The following is a 22,948-nucleotide window of genomic DNA, read 5'->3' as shown; positions in this document are numbered from 1 at the left end:
GGGAACAAAAAATATAAAACTAACAAAACAAATATGAAAAACAACCAAATAAAACTTCAAGAACTAAAAAATACAGAAGTTGAAAATAAGATCACAAAGGATGGCTTTAACACCAGATAACTGAAGAGATTACTAGTCAGTAGAAAATATGAGAAGAAATCTGTAAAATACAGCCTGGAGAGATTTTTTTAAGCTAGAAAATATGGAAGATCTGTCATTTATACGACACAAAAAACCAGTGTGAAATTTTGGGAAAAGTAGGAGTAGAGACAGAGAAAGTTAAACAAAATGAGAGGACAGAGGAATTTGTTACAAACAAAAGAACAAGGGAAAGAAACCCTGAAAAAAACAAGACAATTAATGAAACAGAAACAATTTACCAGATAAAGAGCTCAAAGCATTAGTAATAAGTATGCTAACTGAATTTGAAAAAAGAATAGATGAACATGTGAGAATTTTAACAAAAACTAGAAAAATATAAAAAATAATCAGAGCTGAAGAATACAGTAACAAATGGAAAACACACTAGAAGGAATTAGAGCAAACTAAGTGATACAGAAGAAAGCATAAGTGATCTTGAAGGTAGAATAATGGAAATCACCCAATCAGAATAGCAAAAAGAAAAACAAATTTTAAAAATGAGGATAGTTTAAGGGACCTCTGGGACACCATCAAGCATACTAACATTCCCATTATAGAGATCCCAGAAGGAGAAGAGAAAGAGAGAAAGGAGTTGAAAATCTATTTGATGAAATTGTAGCTGAAAACTTCCCAAACCTGCAGAAGGAAATAGATATCCAGGTACAGGAAGCACAGAGATTCCCAAACAGGATGAACCACAAGTGAAGAAACTAAAAGAACACAGAAGAACTACAAAAACAGCCAGAAAACAAGTAACAAAATAGCAATAAGTACATGCCTATAAATAATTACTTTAAATGTCAATGGACCAAATACTTCAACAAAGAATTATGGGTGGCTCATTGGGTTTTAAAAAAAAAGACCCATCCATATGCTGCTTACAAAAGACTCACTTCAAAGCTAAAGACACACAGAGACTGAAAATGAGGAAAAAATATATTTCATGCAAATGGAAATGACAAGAAAGCTGGGGTAGCAATACTCATATAGGACAAAGTAGACTTTAAAACAAATTTTATACAAAAGACAAAGAAAGGCATTATGCAGTGATAAAGGGATCAATACAAGAGAATATAACATTCATTAACATATATGCATCTGGGACTTCCCACTTCACAGGAGAATTCTACCAAATATATAAAGAGATCTAATACCTATCCTTCTCAAACTGTTCCAAAAAATTGAAGAGGGAACACTTCCAAATTCATTCTATGAGGCCACCATTACCCTGATATCAAAACCAAATACAGTACAAAAAAAAGAAAATTACAGGTCAATAGCAAAAATCCTTAACAAAATATTAGAAAACAAAATTCAGCAATATGTAGAAAAGATCATATATAAAAAGGATCATACATCATGATCAAGTGGGATTTATTCCAGAGACGCAAGGATGGTTCAATATCCACAAAAATCAATATGATACAGCACATTAACAAAATGAATGATAAAAATCACATTATCATCTCAATAGATGCAGAAAAAGCATTTCACAAAATTCAACATCCATTCATGATAAAAAAAAAAAACTTATCAATGTTGGCATTGAGGGAACATACTTCAACATAAAAAAGGCCGTTTATGACAAATGTAGAGCTATCATCATACTCAACAGTGAAAAACTGAAAGCTTTTCCTCTAAAATCGGGAAAAAGACAAGGATGCCCACTCTCACCAATTCTATTAATATTTTTAACATAGTATTGGAAGGCCTAGCCACAGCAATCAAATAAGAAAAATAAGACAAATTGGAAGGGTAGAAGTAAAACTCACTTTTTTACAGATGACATGATACTATATATAGAAAAACCCTAAAGTCTGTATTAGAATAAAGTTGCAAAATACAAGATTAATATACAGTCATACACTGTACACATGGTATCAACTACCATCATGCATGATAAACCCACTGGAAAGTTGCTGTTTTACATCCCTTAACCAAGACACCCATGATAAAGGTCAGGACCCAAGGGTCAACATATTTGGAGATACTGCTGGTAGTCATCTTAGCACTGGATGCCCTGGCCAACAACTAGTTCATCAATATTTTTATAGAATCTTGAGCCATTAACAATTGTCTGTCTGCCTGATACAGCCAATGGCAGCAACAACATTCCTTATCCAAGGAATATCTTGACTCATAGATACCCAAAATATAAATCAAGGTCACATGTCTCTACATGACTTCATCAGCTTATTCCCTTCAAGCATCCAGACATTGGAAATAATGTTAGAGAAACAATTTATTGGAATTTCCAATCAACCTTTCTTTACTTGGTGTTAGAATATTTTTCCTCTGTAGAGGAGGAAAGAGTTTCTTTCTCCTGAGGTCTTCTGGGGTTTCTATTAGTCTAGAACTACATTATTCCAATTTTAATATTTGAAGATTTCCAAATCACTTGGGTGATCCAACACAGGACCATAAGTGTGCATTTTAGAGCTATTTAACTTATGGTTCATCTTTATCTTAGTACATAGTTTTGGGGGATATAAGCTTTAGTTAGTGGTTGCCAAGGAGGAGAGGAAGATGGATGGAGGGAGAGTTAGAAAAAAATAGTGAATTAGAATGGATCCTTTAGCTGGTTCCTTGTTTAAATCTTAAAAGAAAAAAAAAAAGCTTAAGTTAGTGAAGGTTTGTCATAATTTCTTCCTTTGCTATGCCCTCATCTTGAACATGAGTCTCCATAGACTAAGGAGGACATCAAAAAGATAGCCAATTTTTGAGGCTCCTTTTTTTTATTCTTTCTTTCTTTTTTTCCTTTTGATCAGAATATGCCTGCCCTCTTAGCAGAATCAGCTTTCGGTACTTGAAGTTTTCCCAGTATTTGTGCTACATCTCACACCACCAATAAGATGCCTTGGTTATTCTGTCAAACCTTTTATTTTTCCTCATGAAAAGGTTGAATTGAGCCACCTAATACTCCATGAGCTAATGCAGACCCTTACCCAACTGTATGTTCTATGCACACATTCGTAAGTAATCTTATTCAAGTGGAAGATGTTGGGTTATGTTTTGAGATAAAATGACAAAATCATCACTGTAATTGTAATAACTCAACCAGATATTTTTCATCCATCATGTGTGAGTATCACAGTAAGTCAGTCTCATCACATTGTTAATTCTAAAATACCTGAAAATTCAATTTCATTATACTTCTCTATCCTTCGTGAAGGTCTGTATCCTTGATGACTGAATGTAGTCTATGTTTTAGAGATGAAAGATGTTAGAGAGGCACTGTTTTGCAGTTTCTATTCTTCCTGTCTTTAATCTGTCTTACAAAATTCCTTCATGAAAAGCTGTATATCAACAACTGGTAAATTTATTTAAATTTTGAAGACTGATATTTATGTACAGTATGCATATATGTATACAGAAACATGACATATTATGTATATACACATATATGCATATATACATATATATGCATGTCATGCCATTTTTGCTAGGTAACTAGAAAACTTTAGAATCATCTAAAGAGAAAATGCTGTGGTTTTCTTACATATACATTTACTTATAGACTTCATCCCCAAGATGAATCAAAGCAGCAGAATATATGCCCTATAGGAATAAGGAGCTTTAATACTTCTCTACCACATTTTATAGACTTCATTTCCTTTTCTAATCAAGTGAAATTCTATAAAAGGAAACTCATTTTCTTTTGTATTACACCTTGATTAATCTTTTTATTTACAACGTGACTAGATAAATCAAGAGAATATTTTATGAAGGTCATCTAAATTCCACTAAGCAAATTAAATTAATTGACAAGGGTTGGCTGGGTATTTGTGAAGTACTACGAAGAACTCCATTGTTTTTATTAAGAACTAGACATTTACTCCTTATTAAATTAACAGATTCAATTGAGAAATCATAGTTAATGTAATAGTCACCCACATGGCTATACTCTGTAATTACTCTATATGACAAAGTTACTAACATTGGAAAAACTACCAATGAGAACTAGCTAAATCAAAGCCCCTTCATTGTGGGGAGGAGAGCATTTTTTTCAAATTTTCAAGTAGTGCACTCAAAAATACATTTATTAAGCTTTTATCACTTGAGTAATATTACATTTTGGAGATGAACTGAAGTGTATCATTTCAATTTTCCAATTTGATAATTAGTAAACATACTCTCCCCATGATGAAAAATATTGAATATTTTAATTCTCATAACTTTAAGAATATAGCAACTATTAATCTTGTCATTCTTTTTGATTCATTAATCTCTCTCAAAAATTGAAAATATCAGTCTACCCTTGTCTTGTTATTCAAGAAATGATACAAGTTGGATGCTAATATTGAAAGGTTAGATAATGGATCCCAAATATTTTAGATACTAACAACATATCCTAAGTGATCTTCAGTAAAATACACTTCCTGAAATCAAATATTTTTAGGGAATAACTGCTTGCCACTTACTATGGACTAAATATTTGTGTTCCTCCAAAATCCATATGTTGAAACCCTATGTGGAGGTGGGGACTTTGGGAGGTAATTAGATTTAGATGAGATCCTTAGGGTGGAGCCCCCATTATGGGGTTAGTACTTTTATAAGATGAAGAGACCAGAGCTCTCTCTCTCTCTCCATGTGAGGAATCAGCAAGAAGGCAGTGATCTGAAAAGCAGGTAGAAGGCCCTCACTATGAATCTGACCATGCTGGCATCTGAGCATGCTGACCACGAGGCTGATCTCAGACTTCCAGCCTTCAGAACAGTGAGAAATAAATGTTTGTTGTTTAAGGCACCTACTATACAGTATTCTGTTATAGCAGAATACCAGACTGATTAATAAAATACTCATTTATAAACATCCTATTCAAGGCTAATTTGCAAACTTTTGTTCCTGATTGTCTGATGCTTTAGTTCTTGATTACCTAGAATCTATTTTACATGTATGAACATATCAATCACCCCAAAGTATGTTTAAACAAAGTGAATGTTTGCAAATATAAAATGACATTTTCTAAGAATTTAGGCATATACTAGGATATGATAACAAATTTGATAAAAAGTTTGTTTCTGTGGTCGTCCTTGCAAATGTTGAAATGGAAGCAATTATAAAAATAAATAAACTTTACAATAAATAGAAGTAAAAAAGGCAAAAAAAAGATTAATGTACAGAAATTTGTTGATTTTCTATATACTAATGATGAAATACCAAAAAGAAAAAGAAAACAGTCCTGTTTAAAATCACATGAAAAAGAATAAAATACCTAGGAATAAACTTAACCAAGCAGGTAAGAGATCTATACTTTGAAAACTATAAGACATTGATGAAGTTGAAGATACAAAGAAATGGAAAAATACCCCATGTTCATGAATTGGAAGAATTAATATTGTTAAAATGACCATACTACCTAAGGCAATCTACAGGTTTAATGCAATGCCCATTAAAATACTGAAGGCATTTTTCACAGAAATAAAACAAATCATCCTAAAATTTATATGGAACCATAAAAGACACTGAATAGCCAAAGCAATCTTGAGAAAAAAGAACAAAGCTGGAGGTATCACACGCCCTGATTTCAGACAATACTACAAAGCTACAGTAATCAAAACAGTATGGTACTGGCACAAAAACAGACACATAGATCAATGGAACAGAATAGAGAGCCCAGAAATAAACCACACACTTATGGGCAAAATTAATCTACAATGAGAGGCAAGAATATACAATGGGGAAAATAAATGATGCTGGGAAAACTGGACAGCTATATGTTAGAGAATGAAATTAGAACATTTTCTCACACCATATACAAAAAATAAACACAAAATGGATTATAGAGCTAAATGTAAGACCAGAAACCATTACACTCCTAGAAGAACACATAGGCAGAACACTCTTTGACCAAAATCATACAATACTTTTTTGGATCTGTTTCCTAAAACAAAGGAAACAAAAGCAAAAATAAACAAATGGGACCTAATTAAACTTAATCTTTTGCACAGCAAAGTGAACCACTGACAAAAAGACAACCTACTAAACAAGAGAAAATATTGGCAAATGACATGACCCATAAGGGGTTAATATCCAAAATACATAAACAGCTCATACAACTTGATATCCAAACAAACAACCAATTTTTAAAATGGTCAGAAGACCTGAATAGACATTTTTTAAAAGAAGACATACAGATGGTCAACAGGCACATGAAAAGATGCTCAACATCACTAACCATCAGGGAACTGCAAATCAAAACCCACAATGAGATATCATCCCACAACTGCCAGAATGGCTATCAACCCAAAGACCATAATTAATAAGTGTTGGGGAGGATGTGGAGAAAAGGGAACCCTGGTACACTGTTGGTGGGAATGTAAATTGATGAAGTTACTGTAAAAAAACTGTATGGCGGTTACTAAAAAAACTAAATATAGAACTACCATATGATCTGGCAATTCTACTTCTGGGTATATATACCCAACAAAATCCAAAAACACTAATTTGAAAAGATACATGCACCCCAATGTTCATAGCAGCATTATTTACAACAGCTAAGACATGGAAACAACCTAACTATCCATCAACAAATGAATGGATAAAGAAGATGTGGCACACACACACACACACACACACACACACACACACACAAATGGAATATTACTCAGCCATAAAAAAGAATGAAATTTTGCATTGGCAACAACATGGATGGACCTGAACGGTATCATGCTTAGTGAAATAAGTCAGACAAAGACAAATACTGTATGTTATCACTTATATGTGGAATCTAAAAAATGAAACAAACTAGTGAATATAACAAAACAGAAACAGACTCACAGATATAGAGAACAAACTAGTGGTTACCAGTGGAGATGGAGGACAAGAAACAGGTAGGGGATTAAGAGGTACAAACTACTATGTATAAAATAAACAAGCTACACGAATATATTGTACAGCATAGGGAATATAGCCAATATTTTATAATCAATTCAAGTGGAGTATAATCTATAAAAATATTGAATCACTATATTGTACACCTGAAACTAATATTGTAAATCAACTATACTTCAATAAAAATGAAGTTTAAATAATAAAAATAAAGGATTTCCCTGTGGCGCAGTTGTCAAGAATCTGCCTGCCAATGTAGGGGACACAGGTTCGATCCCTGGTCCAGGAAGATACCACATGTCGCAGAGCAACTAAGCCTGTGTGCCACAACTACTGAGCCTGCGCTCTAGAGCCCATGAGCCACAACTACTAAAGCCTGTGCACCCTACAGCCCGTGTGCTGCAACTATTAAGCCCACGCACCACAACTACTGAAGCCCATGAACTCTAGGGCCCATGTGCTGCAACTACTGAGCCCACATGCCTAGAGTCCATGCTCCACAACAAGAGAAGCCACTGCAATGAGAAGCCTGCGCACCATAACAAAGAGTAGCCCCCACTCACCACAACTAGAGAAATCCTGTGCACAGCAACAAAGACCCAATACAACCAAAAAAAAAAAAAAAAGATTAAAAATAAATAAACAATAAAATATCAATACTTCTAAATAGTCCATAGGTCAAGGAAATCAAAATGAAACTGAGAAAATATTTTCAACTGGATGATAATAAAAATACTACATTATCAAAACTTGTGGGATACATTAAAGCCTATAGCTTTATAAGGTACACATAAAGATACATATAAAGAAGAATAATAAAATATAAATATCCATTTCATGAAATTAGAAAACAAGAAAATAAACCTTAAGACAGTAAATGTAGGACTGTAATAAAAGAATACAACTTAATAAAATAAAAAACAAAATAAAATCAATAAAGTGAAAAGTTCCTTGAAAACACTAATTGACAAACCTCTAGGAAGATTAAGCAAGAGGAAGGGAAAAAAATGACCAGTATAAAAAAATGAAAAGGAAACATCATTACAGATCCTGTGACATTAAGAATATCATGAAAATTACAGATAAAAAATTTGAAAGTTCAAAGGAAATAAACAAGTTCCCTGGGGGAAAAAATGTACTTACCAAAATTAAATCAAGAAGAACACATCTGATTGGAACCACAAGAGACCCTGAATAGCCAAAGCAATCTTGAGAAAGAAGTCAAAGCTGGAGACATCACACTACCTGATTTCAAACTATACTGCAAAGCTATAGTAATCAAAACAATATGGTATTGGCATAAAAACAGTCATAGAGATCAATGGAACAGAACAGAGAACCCAAAAATAAATCCACAATGACAAAGGAGCCAAGACTACACAAGGGGGTTAAGACAGTCTCTTCAATAAATGGTGCTGGGAAAACTGGACAGCCACAGGCAAAAGGATGAAACTGGACTACTATCTTACACCATGCACAAAAATTAACTCAAAACGAATTAAAGACTTGAATATAAGACCTGAAACCATGAAACTCCTTGCAGAAAACATAGGTGGTAAGTTCCTTGACCTTGTCATTGGTCTTTGTGATGAGTTTTTGGGTCTGATAACAAAAGCAAAGGCACCAAAAGCAAAAACAAACAAAGTGAGACTACATCAAACTAAAAAAGCTTTTGCACAGCAAAGAACTCAACAAAATGAAAGGCAACCTTATGAATAAGCAAAAATATTTGCAAATAATCTACCTGCAAAGGGATTAATATCCAAAATACATAAAGAACTCGTACAACTCATTAGCAAAAGAAAAAAAAGCACAAACAATCCAATTAAAAAGGGGGCAGGGGGCTTCCCTCGTGGCGCAGTGGTTGAGAGTCTGCCTGCCAATGCAGGGGACGAGGGTTCGAGCCCTGGTCTGGGAGGATCCCACATGCCGCGGAGCAACTGGGCCCGTGAGGCACAATTGCTGAGCCTGCGCGTCTGGAGTCTGTGCTCCGCAACAAGAGAGGCCGCGATAATGAGAGGCCCGCGCACCGTGATGAAGAGTGGCCCCCACTTGCCGCAACTAGAGAAAGCCCTCGCACAGAAACGAAGACCCAACACAGCCATAAAAATTAATTAATAATTAAAAAAAAAAAAGGGGGCAGAAGATCTGAACAGACATTTTTCCAAAGAAAACATAGAGACAGACAACAAGTACATGAAGATATGCTCAACATCACTAATCATCAGGGAACTGCAAATCAAAACCACAATGAGATATCACCTCACACCTGTTAGAATAGCTATTATCAAAAAGACAAGAAATGTTGGCTAAGATGTAGAGAAAAGGGAACCCTTGTGCACTGCTGGTGGGAACATACATCAGTACAGCCACTATGGAAAACATTGTGGAGATTCTTCAAAAAATTAAAAATAGAACTACCACATGATCCAGCAATCCTACTTCAGGGTATTTATCTGAGAAAATGAAAACATTAACTCGAAAAGATACATGCACCCTCAAGTTTATCACAGCATTCTTTACAATAGCCAAGATATGGAAACTACGTGTTCATTGAAGGATGAATGGATAAAGAAAATATTCCATTGTGATTATATGTACACAATGGAATATTATTCAGCCATAAAAAATAACGAAATCTTGTCATTTGCAACAATATGGATGGACCTTGAGGACATTATGCTAAGTGAAATAAGTCAGGAAAAGAAAGACAAATATTGCATGATATCAATTGTATGTGGAATCTTTAAAAAAGAAAAAAACATTAGGTACAGAAAACAGACTGGTGGTTGCCAGAGGCAGGGGCTGGGTGATGGTAAAATGGAGGGGTTCAAAATGTACAAATTTCCAGTGATAAAATAAGTCATGGGAATGTAATGTACAGTATGATGACTATAGTTAATAATACTGTACTGCATATTTGAATGTTGCTCAGAGTAGATCTCAGAAGTTCTCATGTATGGTGACAGATGTTAACTAGACTTATTGTGGTGATCAGTTCACAATGTATACAAGTATCAAATCATGTCGTATATCTGAGACTTATTTATGTCAATTATACTTTAAAATTTAAAAAGAAAAACTATAATCATTAAAGGCATTGAATTAATTTTTTTTAAACACCTCAAAAAAAAAAAACCTTATGCTCTGATGACTCTACTACCAAGTCTGCCAAAAATTCAAAATTCTAATATATTACAAATTCTTCAAGAGATTAGAGAGAGAGAATATTTTACAACTCATCTTAGGAGATTAAAAAAACCTTAATAACAAACTTGATGATGAACTATGAAGATAGAAAATATTATCCAAATCTTTTTTATAAACATAGATGAAAAACACTAATGTTAGCAAACTGAATTCAATGACACATGAAAAGTTTGCTAAATCAGCTAGTTCAAGACAACACAGAGAAACCAGTACAGCCACAGCTCTAAGAGCCAAGATCACAGGAGAAGGAAAGCTGGGTGAGGTGAGCTGGGCATTCTCTGCACCTCTTTCTCCCAAGGGCATTGGTCAACTTCCTGCATGGGACCTAGAAGCCAAACAGAATGCAGTGTTCTAGAGCTTTAGGCACTCTCTCAGAGATGAATAGACACAAGCTGAAGTTCAAAGTGACAAGAAAGTTAGGATTTGATGGCACATGATACCAGAGAAAAGGGAAATGCAGAAAAGGGAGCCTGACATTCTGCTGGGCCTTTGCCTTTAAAACATTTGCACAACCCTAAGCTGCATGAGAACAGGAGTTGCTCATTTCATCCAAAAAGTCACATTATTGTTTACTTACTTTCATTTTTGAAAGATACTACCACTGGGTATAAAATTGTGGGTTGGAAGTTATAGAACTATAAACTGCTAAAAGAAGACATCTACTGAAGAAATTCAATCCATTATTAAAAATCCTCCTACAAACAACAAATCAGGTCCAGAGAATAGAAAAGACCTCTTTTTTAAAAAACAAAAAGCGGCCAGAAATACCTTGATTCCAAACCTGGCAAGGACATTACAAAAGGGGGGAATTATCACTCTGTTATGAATGTACATGCAAAAATCCTTAATAAAATATTAGTAAATTGTGTGTGTGTTAAAATATAGTGAGTTGATGAGTGCTAGGATGACAAGAAGGAGGTCATTTTAGGCAGAGAAGATCAAGTTCAAAGCTTAATGCATGAAACAAAGAGGAACAAAGACAACATAGAGGAAGAGACAGATTTAACAGATGTTTAGGGTGCATAACCAATGGGGGGCCTTGGTGAACCACCAAAGCAGGGTGGTTAGAGGTAGGGAAGAGATGGCTCTAAAGATTTTCTGGTTTAGGTAACAGGGAGAATGGTGCTCTCAGAAAAATGCAGGAGAGAAAAAACATGTCTTAGAAAAACTGTAATGAATTTCATTTAGACACATCAAAATTACCCCCATAAATTCAGAAGATCACCAAGTTCAGTCAATTCTACCTATCTCTTATCCACACAGTCTTTCACACTTTGGTCACATCTTTTCTGGAACATAGCTGTCCAATAGATCTACCTGCCTCTCATTTGGCTCCCTTGTAACTTCTCCACACTGCTGCCTAAGTGATCATGGTAGTGACCATTGCAGATGGAATGGTTCTGTGTGTGATGCACCTTTATTGGAAACCAAAATGAGCAGAAGCTTAATGCATTCAGGAAGGTAGGAGGTCTGACCAGTGAGCTGGTAGGAGCTAACCGCTATTGCTATTTGGACAACTGAAGTGTGCAGTATCAGTTACACACGTTAATTTACTTTTTTCCCTCAGCTTCACTGTAATATAACTGACATAACATTGTGTAAGTTTAAGGTGCATAACATGATGATTTGGTGCATGTATATATTGCAAGATGAGAGTAATTTACATTAGTAATTCCCAAATAATACTAGAAATATAAGTGCTAATTGGCACCACTGCCTGAAATGACTTTTGAATTGTTTTTTTGTTTTGGGGGGGGCGGGGTGCCTTTCCTGCCTTAATTTTTGTTTTAGTTTCTTATTTTGAAGTAATTATTAATACATAGGAAGCTGCAAAGATAGTACAAAGAGGTTTATACCTTTCCCCAGTTTCTCCCATTGGTTACTTCTTCTGCAACAATATCAAAACTAGGAAATCAACATTAATATAGAATGCGTGTATAGTTCTATGTCATTTTATCACATGTGCAGATTCATGTAACCATCCACAATCAAAACATAAACTATCCCACCACTACAAAGATCTCCCTCAAGCTGCCCCTTTATAGTCACACCCACCCCCTTCCCACCCATCATTCCCAACCCCTGAAAACTGCTGGGTTTTTTAAAACTTTGTTATATAGGGAAATGATTGAAGGATGCACAAAATATTATATGTTGTGATACAATAGCTCATGCTTTGCAGCTCTCTTTCCCTTCACCTACACAACTTGCACTCTCCTCCTCTCAACTAACTCACATCACGTGTTAACTTCTCCCTTTCTTGATATTCCCTTTCTTGATATACATGCTCTATATTCACAGCAAGTATTGTCTATACGACTGATATCACTGATATTTTAGTCACCCATTCCCTTGTGAAATCTTAAATAATTCTATCACAGATCAATGTAACTCTTAAACACGTGTATTTTTTTCTCCTTCAGAAGATACTGTTATGTACTGCTTATTGAATCCATCGCCAGGGCCTAGCAAAGATGAAAACAATGAGTATTTGTTAATTTAAAAAATATGTTTTCTAGGTACTACTATATTTTTATAGCCATTTTCTTTAGAAGAGCTTAAAATAGATTACAGATGTTACTGCTCCCCCCACCAAAATCCTGACAGTACTTCTACGCAGTTCATCAGCATTATTAATATGCTGGAACACTAGTACAGTACCTGGTTTAGACATTCAATCAATATTCAGGTGACTGAATTATCCTATGCTCAAAATTAGGGAAATTTGGGGCATTAAATAAGATTAGTAGTCAATACTGAATCACCAATTGTTATTAGAAAAGAGGCAATGGAAGATTAGAAGAGAAAATGGAGCTGGAATGGGAGCAGAAGAGAAGTAAAGAGATAAACATGAGGACAAGTACACTCAACACATTCTGACATGTTGTGTTTTGGGCTGAAGTCTCCATTGTTGAAGCAAAGTCTGATATAATAGATTAATTAGATTATGGAAGAGGGAGGAGGTAATGGGAAGGGCTTGAAGCTCCTGAGTAATGCTCCACTAGTAAAGCTGAGCAGCTTCCCTGGCCCCTCACGGCAGGACCCAGGAGTGGAGCTAATAATTCCACCCACTATTCGCTATCTACCTGATCACTTCACTATGCAGTAATTGAGATTTAAACACGAAGACAAATAACTACTTACATGAGAGGCTGTAGACCAGGTTAACTGGCAAACAGGTCCAGGAGTAGTAATATAACCGATTGGCTTATAATCCCTTTCCACTTCAAAGAAGAAGACAGTTTGATCTTTACTCTAAGAAAAAGAGAGATACCCAAATATATTTATTATGAAACATATTGCATACAGTACAAAGAAGCATTTAACAGCTATATTACACCCACTGTATACTTATACCTACAATGATCATATTTCCCCAGGTTATTCTGGGAACATTCTTATTTCAAATATTTGCTTCATTTTCCCCATGAGAACACTTGACAAACCATGTTTTCTTGTATGTGTTTCTGAAAAGATGATCACCGTACCTGTATATAAGATTAATTCACAAAAAATTCCACAATGCATATGCTCACTTATTTATGCATAAAGAATTTACATGTTTATTCTCTTCATTTATGACAAGTCTATATAAGAACATACCTAGATTATAAAATGTTGATGATACATAAAACATGTTGCATGATTCCCAGTTGAAAATTTCTATTCATTTAAAATAAGCATTACAACTCAATTTGTAAGAATATTTGTAAATGTCATGCACAGACTATACTGAAAGAATCTGAATACAAAGAAAACAAAATATGGATATATTCTCAGAAAGGAATATAAGCAAATAAGGCATCATTAAGTAGGAAGACTAATAAGGCAGGGTTAACCATGAAAATTCAATAGGAAACACAAGGAAATCTACTACTTACCCCTGTGGCTAGAACTTCTCCATCACGATCATAAGCTAAAGCAGTGACAGGAGAAGTATGAGGTTTGAAAACCTGTTTCAAACGAATATCTGCATCTGAAACTCTCTTCCGTCCCACAAAAATTGTGAGCCCTTTTGGATCATAAATTTCAAGAATTCGAACAACGCCATCTTCAAATCCTGCAGTAATCTGTGCTCCACCGTAGCTTACCTTGGACAAAAATGAAATGCAGGGTTTCTGAAATTAGTTGATTAAGAAAGCTGTACTACATAACAGATTTCTGTATTTTATTTAGACTTAAGTTATTTAACTAAATAATTAACTAAAATAAATGTTAATCAATAATTCCTTATACTACTTTCTGGTAACCTCCATCTCTTCTATGACAGTTCCTTATCACTGCTGACCATGAGACAGGTAAACAATGACAATCCAAGCATTCAATGAGCAAAAGTTGGTGGAGTGCTGTCTACTACGTGCCAGGCACCCATCACCAGCAACCCAAGTGTCAGCATAAACAGTCTCAACCCGTTTTCACAAATTTATGGTCGAGTGGGAGGACAGACATTAATCAACCACACATATGAATATGGAATTATGAACTGAAAAAAGTAAAAGGAAATAAACATTCCCTGAGAGCACATAGCAAAGAAAGCTGACCTAGTCTGCAGCTTAGAGGAGAAGTCTGGGCCAGAGATATAAATCTAGCAATGTCTTAATGTACTAAATCTGCTATCTCAGAAGGCATTCAGAAGGGCAAGAGCCTTGGTATTCTTTAGAGCAGATTGATCATCCCTGAGGCCAGGCAATTATGAAAATCTTGGGAATAAGAAAACTAGGGCTTCCCTGGTGGCGCAGTGGTTGAGAGTCTGCCTGCCAATGCGGGGGACACGGGTTCGAGCCCTGGTCTGGGAGGATCCCACATGCCGCGGAGCAACCAGGCCCGTGAGCCACAACTACTGAGCCTGCGCATCTGGAGACTGTGCTCCGCAACAAGAGAGGCCGCGACAGTGAGAGGCCCGCGCACCGCGATGAGGAGTGGCCCCCGCTTGCCACAACTCGAGAAAGCCCTCGCACAGAAACGAAGACCCAACACAGCCAAAAATAAATAAATTAATAAAGAAAACTATATTCCATTCAATTCCAACTGAATGTTTATGCAAACATTTACTAAGTGTCTAAATGTACCAGTAACTGTAGAGGCACTGGAAGTACAAAGAAGAATAAGATATGGCGTCGCCATGAAGAACAAACAGTCTGGTGGAAAAGACAGTCAATAAAGCAAGTCATCTTAGTACACTGTGATAAGTGCTATAAAAGAGGTATATACACAGTCCTTAAACAAAAACCACAAAGGAAGAAGTACGCAGCTCTACTTGAAGGCGGGGTCATGGAGGGCTATGCAGAGGAGATGATATCTGACCGGAGCTAAATTGTAAACAATGATGTGCAGTTTTCCAGAAAGGCAAGAGGGTATGAAGAAGGGGCAATTCAAGCATAATATCCATATGATCATTACTTGGATATAAGGCTAAAAAAGAAAACATTCTATGGACATTGCCCAAGCATCTGAAAAATGATTCAATTACATAGGCTGTATTTTAAAGAATTTAGGTAAGTGTGTAAATAGATTAGGATAAAGAGTGATCCATGTTTGGTAATCTAAATACTCTGTCATTTCTACTTAATCCAGCCTCATCATTGTTCTGCTTCTATTCCCTGGCCTGAGTTCTCCTTCTGGTCTTGATCTCATCATGAAATTCCCCTCCATTCCAGCCACCTCCACATCTATTTTGGGCCTGGAACATTTTCTCTTTGACTTCAACCCAAAACAATAAGGATAAAATATTCCCCAAACATTCCCATGACGTTTTAAAAACTTGGCTGCAAATTTTTTGCCATGCCTCTCATGGAGAGGTGGGGTTTAAGTCCCTCCCTCCTTGAATCTGGGTTGGGGGGGGGCTTGTGACTGCTTCACCCAACTGCGTATGGTACAAGTGACATTATGTGACTTCGGAGGCCAGGTCATAAAAGGACAGCAGCTTCTGCCTTATGTGTTGGAACACTAGATCTTGGAGGCCTGAGCTGCCATAAAGAAGTGACTGCCCTGAGGCCACCATGCTGTGATAATGACCTCTCCATGTGGCATGGGCTTCAGGTAAGCACTGCTGTTGACATCCCAGCTTAGCCTGACCTTCAACCCAGGTGCCAGACCTGTAACAAAGAAGCCTTCAGATGACTCTAGGCCCCAACCATTCAAATCTCCCCAACTGAGGCCCCAGATACTGTGAAGCAGAGATTATCCATCCTTGTTGTCACCTGTCAGAATTCCCAAACCAGAGACTGTGAGCAAAATAAGATGATTGCCGTTTTATGCCACTACATTTGGGGTAGTTTATTACACAGCAATAGACAACTAGAACAATGATCTCTGATTTTTTCCATAGCTCTTATCAGTATCTAACATATCATATAAATTTACTTATTTTGTTTTTTGTCTGTCTCTGCCTCCTGTCTCCCACTATAGTGGGAGATTCATGAGGGCAAATATTTTTGTCTTTTTGTTCATTGCTATATTCCCAGAATCTAGTAAAAGGACTGGCACGTTGCAGACATGCTGGAAATATATAGAATGAATGAATCAGAGTCAGACAGAGGACAGATACACAAAGTTCTGTCAGGTAATTTACTTTCTAACATGGAACTATTTCTAAACTTTAGGTGGCATAACAATAGATTTTCATTAAAACAGAACCAAAACCACAATAGCAAAGTCATGATATGATTTCTATCACGTTCTGAGTGAACTAAAATTTTTGTTCTTCTCTAAAATCCAGAGTCAGAAAATATCTGTGTTTCTAAGAAATAGCACTAATATACCATATTTACAAATAGATTCTAGTAGAAATTCATTATAACAATAAGCTTACCAGTCGTGGTACCCAAGAAAGGGCAGTACCTCCTTGTTTGAATTTCATCTGAACCAAAGGAGTTTTGCTAGCAAAATCATAGAGTCTAACAGAGCCTACAGAAAGACAGTTTTAAAAGAAACAAGTTATTTATATATATATTTATATATAAATATCTTTAATAACTTTAGTTCACTTCACATTTAAGCAAGAAACATCATAAAAATTAAATCAACTGATAATCTAATGGCCTTTCTTTAGTCAAAAATTTACATGTATACTTTCAATCAGGTAATTTATAAACATGAATAATACTATGCCATTTTATATAAGGGACTTGAGCCTCTGTGGATTTTGGTATCAGTGGAGTCCTGGAACAAATCCCCACACAGATACAGAGGGACGACTGTAGTAAAGAAACAACTGATGATTGACTGGTGGATCAATTTCACCTTGCACAGTCCACATAGATTCACTGTAAGTCAAGAAGGAAGAAAGGAGATGGAAAGAAAAGGAAAAGCACGAATGTGGATAACGCCAACATGAATGGTATTTTCACGAGTAACTTATTGATGTGTCTTTATTTTAATCTCTCGCAATAACCATGGTTGCCGTATTTTGGGCCCTTTCCCCTCTCCTGAAACTCACCTCACTTGTATCAAGAAGCTTCCCTTTTGGAAAAATTCTCAAATACTTTAATCAAACACATTAAAAAATGAATTGAAAACAAAACACAAAGGTCCAGACATGAGTTCCTACTTACAGTCCAAGCCAGTAGTAGCCATGAGATAAGTGAGAGGAGAGACGGCCAAGGCTTCAATGGCTCCAGAATGGAAGGAGAAGAGGCATTCTGGATCTTGGGTCTGATAACAAAAAAAAGATCCTATTAGAGCTCAAAGATAGGTAAAAAGATCCTATTAGAGCTCAAAGATAGGTTAACATAGAATTAAGGCCAAGTTTAAAGAAATGCAAATAGAACCCTGTATCATGTGTGACTTTATCTGAACAGAAATAAGAAAAGGCACAGTAAGACAGAAAGAGCACTGAAGTTTGGAATTAGGAGAGACAGATGATGCGCTTGATGGCTGTGTGATTTGGCACAAGTCACTTCAAATGCCAGTTTCCATTTCTTCATCAGTAAAATGAGATGATGGCAACTGCCTGCCTACAAAACAGAGTAGTTGTGAGGATTATATGAGATAATATACATTAAAATGCCATATGTTTATGAAAACTGTAAAGCACTGTATAATGTTAGGCATTGTCATTGCCACTTTTCCTGTAAATTCTGTTATGAGATAGATTCTTCTTTATGTAAAATCATAACGAGAGAAAGAGACAGAGGCAGTATGAATTCTTTGGATATGTTGAGCAAGTTTTTGATGAGAACAATGATCAAATATGGAAAAAGAGTGTCTCTTAAAGAATAACAACAAAGGTTTTTACTATGAGAATTAGAAAAAAATAAGAAAAATAGTCAACTTACAATATTTGAAAAGCTAAGGTCAAGCTTCCATATGGCTCCATTGGAATCCTAAAAAATTAAATACCCAATCATATTTTGTTCATCGTTTTGGACTTTTATCAAATTAAAGGAATTTTCTTTTTATGATTTAGTTAAAGGACAAAACATACCAAAAACTTACATATATTTTAAAGTGTGATTGGAATTAAACAATTGCAACTTCCATGCATCTTAGAACACAACGACACAATAAATGAAGCAATCTCATAAAACTTATAGTCAGTTTAACATAATAAAAATGCTAATTTGTTTTCTGTGTATAAAATACAAGTCAATTAACTATCAAAATTCAGGGAACTCTTCATTGTAGTATCAATAGTAGTCTTAATAGTACAATGGATTTACAGTGACAATAAATTATACTACTATTTTAATTTTATGTCCAGATAACTATTTTTTTAATGTATTTTTTTAAAGTCTTTATTGAATTTGTTACAGTATTGCTTCTGTTTTATGTTTTGGTTTTTTGGCCATGAGGCATGTGGGATCTAAGCTCCCCAACCAGGGATCAAACCTGCACCCCCTGCGTTGGAAGGCGAAGTCTTAACCACTGGACTGCCAGCGAAGTCCCAATGTCCAGATAACTTTAAAGAGCAAAGAGAGAAGACTGCATCTTACCTGAGACAACCAAAAGTTATTTCCAATTTCATTCATTTTTATCATAGAGAAGAGTCTGACATTCTTGTCTACTTGAAGTTCATTAATGGGCTCTATCTCTAACAATCCAGTCTCGTCTATAGTATCAGCAGTGTCTATTGTCTCAAAATCCCATATCTTAAAAAATAAGAAAATACTTTAATCAATCAGCAGTTTCTGAATGTACATTTTCTAAGCCAGAAAAGGCCCCATTTTTTTCAAAAGTCATTTCTTCTTGTTTCAGGAAAATAATGAGTAGATATAATTAAAACACCAGACAAAATCTAACCCTGGGATTTTGCTCTGAAATGGGAATAATGAATTATTATAATTTCCTTTGTATTTATGGAGATTAGTGAGAAAATACAGACCTGAATAAGAATTCTAATTTGCCTAAAGTAAACTTTATTTCAAGGTTTCTGTCAGGCCTTTCTGCATATATAGCGGCCGCAAGGAATAAATGGTTCAGTCATACACTGAGACACCATGACGAGCCTCGTTTTACATTAGATCTGTGGGCTCCTGGAAAGGGGACATAGACCTTCTTGCTTAATGATTCAAGCACTATCTTCATTATAAGCAGAGAAAAACTGATGTAGGTAATGTCTTTATGAGATAATGTTTCTCTTCCTTATCATAGATTTAGACTGTACTATTCAGATAAGGATGGTTGTTCTTGGGATAGGAGACCAGAATAGTACTAGGGAAGGATGAGGCAGCACAGTTTCACTTCATGCGGTGAAGAGACTCGGAAGGACTTCCTCTGTGAAGTGCCAAAGCCCAGCCTGGATGGTTCTGTAGCCACATCCTGCTATGTCACCCTAGACTCAACAACTCAGCCTTTGGGAGGATTGATGTTGTCCCACAGAGTAGCCTTGTGGAGGAGAGTCCCAGATCCTAGGGTCAGACTAACTCTTGGGAGTTGGAGTAGGTTTTTCCTAGAGGGTGAGAGGTAGAGATTTACAACATAGAGGACTGAAGAGATAAGGGGAGACTTTGAAAGGGGAAGCAAATTAGTGATGTCCATGAAGGGATCCTCTGTGAAGTATTTAATTTCTCTTCTCTTGACGTTTTCCTCCACTTGGTATTTTGATGTATTTGGGGGTGACATATGCCTTGGAAGGATAGTGAATACGTTGTATGACATAATAAAGGACAAAAGATTCTCAGAGCAATGAGTAAAATAGAATAAAATTAAATTTAACATGATTCAAAAAGCCAATGGTAAGAGGACAAACTGTGGAAGACATGTCTCTAATATATTGTTTGAGCCATACGTAAGCTCAGTAAGTGTCAGAGTAACCATACTATTTAAAAAAAAATACAGTCTTACTTCTGATACTACTACTTCCTAAAGAATGTCCCTTTAATACTCCCTTTTATGAATATTTTCTTATGAAAGGCCCCAGTAGAAATACATACTGTGGGGACCACAAGGCAAATCAGAAGGCTGCAGGTTTGCCAGCAACAGCAGGGTACCTACACATGGGTAGGTGGGAGAAGAGGTGTGACAACAGCCAGAAGGACGGAGATGCAGAAGCAATGTCCCAGCTTAGCCCACACTATGGGCAGGACAGTGTCCACAGGTGAGGACAAGCGAGTTCACTAGTGTACAGAGCAACAGGAAGGGAGCATCCACAGGCAAACCCTATCAGCCCACCTTTCTATTTCTAATTGGTAAACTCAGTAAAAAATAACTAACAAATGTTTGGCCTCGTTGTCCCTAGAAAATGACCCATTCATACCAGGCATTTTGAAAGGACATCTGAGTCCACTGTTAATATTGTGCTAACATGGATATTCATTTTCTGAAGCTACTACTGATATATCAACAGCAGAATCAAAATAACAAAAGGTCCCCTCAGAAAATTTCAGTGCCAAGATGTAAATGAATTTTGACTAGAATTTAAATGTTTACCACAAGAGAAGCATTATTTAAAATGAGTTGGCCCTAGGAGTAAATGACCACTGATCTCCTTCATCAAGTGACCTTTGTGAGAAATAAAAATCTGATAAAACCCACAGGGTGATCTGCAAGGTTTTGATGTGGGTGCTACTGTCCAAGTGTAAAGAAAACTTACCCTAACACATCCATCTGACCCGATGGTGATGACTTCACCCTCGTCCAGCATTATCTGGTTAATGGGACCCTGGTGACAAGGCTTGCCTGCAGCTCGACTCAGCTCGACTTTGATGTGGCCACCTTCCCAAAGCAGCATGTTGCCCCATTCTGACCCTGAGAGCACCTGGCAGGTGTGTGGAAAGGAACGAACGTGCATTAAGACAGACAAACGTGTATATATGCTTCAAAGAGCTGGTGAGACTTGTTTCTAAAGATTTTTCTTGGTTATGAAGGTAAAAATTTTTTTTAATTTTTAAAATAAGAAAATACAGCAATGAAAATTCACTACCCCAGAAACAACCACTTGTCACATTTTGACATATTTGCTCCTAGCGTTATACATAGTTATACTTCATTGTGATCGGACTGTATGTTGGTTAATTTTTCAAACATATCTGCAGTAGATTTCTTTGTACCTCTCTTAAGGACACAACCCAGGAGTGGAATTACCGGGTCAAAATTTAGAGACATGTTTAAAGTTCTTGATAGATGAAATTCTACTTTTTAAGAGTGATAATATCAAATGTTATAAGATGTTTGATAATTGTGAGGCCAGTACTGAACTCAGCAAATTATAGCAGAATATAATTCAATTTCAAATAAGGATGATCATCTAGAACCACTTCACATTAATGCACTTAATCCAGCACTTCCCAAAGTATGTACCACCAAACACTAGTTCTTAAGATGTTTAACTAGTATAACATAATAAATAATACTAATTGAGTGTTGACTCCATGCCAAGCAGTGCTTGAGCACTTAACATATATTGTTGTTTAATCCTAAAAACCATATGAACTAGGTACATTTACCAAGGATACCATGTGCTGTTGTACAGATTGGGTACTTTATTTTCCCAGAAGAGACAGTTTTTCCCATTTGCACAAAGGAACCATCTGGGCCAATGGAAGTCCTGACTATTACTATCCCCATTTTATAAAGTAAAAAAACTGAAGCACAGAACAGTTAAGTACGTTGCCCAAAATTACTCAGAGGAGTCAGGGTTCTAAACCACGCACTGTGGCTCAAAACCTCCCATTCCAACTAACGCTGCCTCAGAAGACATATGCTAGGAAAAACAAAGTCAAACAAGTTTCTTTTCTCTAGGACCCCTTGGAAGCTTTAATACAGAAGTGTTCACTGGGAATCACCATGAGAAATTTCTAGCTGCAAAGGAATTTGACCAGGAAAGTCTTTTCATAGCGTTTCTGTGCAAAAGAATGTTGCGTGCAATGCCCTTTGGGGAACTCTGATCTAATTCTTGCCTGCCTGCTCGAGGACTCTGCAGCCCCATTTTCCTCTCACCTAGAGGAACTTATGACCTTCCTCAGTCTTTTCTACTTCTCCAGTCTACCTATGCTTATCTATTCTACCTATTAAGCCTCAGCCCACTTGTCTTTACTTAGAGTTTTTTTCTGTCCAGTAACTAAAGCCACCAAAAGTCACCAAAGCCTATAAGGCATTCCTTTCTGAAATGTCACTCATGTCTAGCTTCCCTTTTCCACTTGTCCTGAGAAGAGTCCAGACTCTCATCATCTCTTCTTACATAAAAGCAGTATCTTCCTTCTGAGCTCATCTCCTTGACTCCACATTTCCCTTCTAATATGCTTGGCATTTGTGACCAAGTTTATATATAACCTCTTTCATTTGCAACTCTACTCTTCCAGAACCTAACAGTTCTGCCTGGCTGGTC

The 22,948-nt window shown here is 36.2% G+C and overlaps 1 protein-coding gene across 6 annotated transcripts in view; it reads right to left on the bottom strand.

The window, feature by feature from the left end:
* The window catches only part of CFAP44 (cilia and flagella associated protein 44), a 121,816-nt gene that overhangs the window by 71,568 nt on the left and 27,300 nt on the right, over window positions 1-22,948 (bottom strand). For all 6 annotated transcript variants that reach the window (XM_059921136.1, XM_059921131.1, XM_059921133.1 and 3 more), the window contains 7 exons: window positions 21,215-21,379; window positions 19,116-19,271; window positions 18,459-18,506; window positions 17,736-17,835; window positions 16,994-17,088; window positions 14,064-14,273; window positions 13,327-13,437 (listed from right to left, as the gene is read on the bottom strand). In XM_059921136.1, the coding sequence (XP_059777119.1) occupies window positions 13,327-13,437; window positions 14,064-14,273; window positions 16,994-17,088; window positions 17,736-17,835; window positions 18,459-18,506; window positions 19,116-19,271; window positions 21,215-21,379 (885 nt within the window). The remainder of the gene's footprint in view (window positions 1-13,326; window positions 13,438-14,063; window positions 14,274-16,993; window positions 17,089-17,735; window positions 17,836-18,458; window positions 18,507-19,115; window positions 19,272-21,214; window positions 21,380-22,948) is intronic.

This window comes from Balaenoptera ricei, chromosome 4, assembly GCF_028023285.1.
Source record: "Balaenoptera ricei isolate mBalRic1 chromosome 4, mBalRic1.hap2, whole genome shotgun sequence".
Lineage (NCBI taxonomy): Eukaryota > Metazoa > Chordata > Mammalia > Artiodactyla > Balaenopteridae > Balaenoptera > Balaenoptera ricei.
The sequence above is the reverse complement of the archived record's forward strand: the minus strand, read 5'-3'. Positions and strand labels throughout refer to the sequence as shown.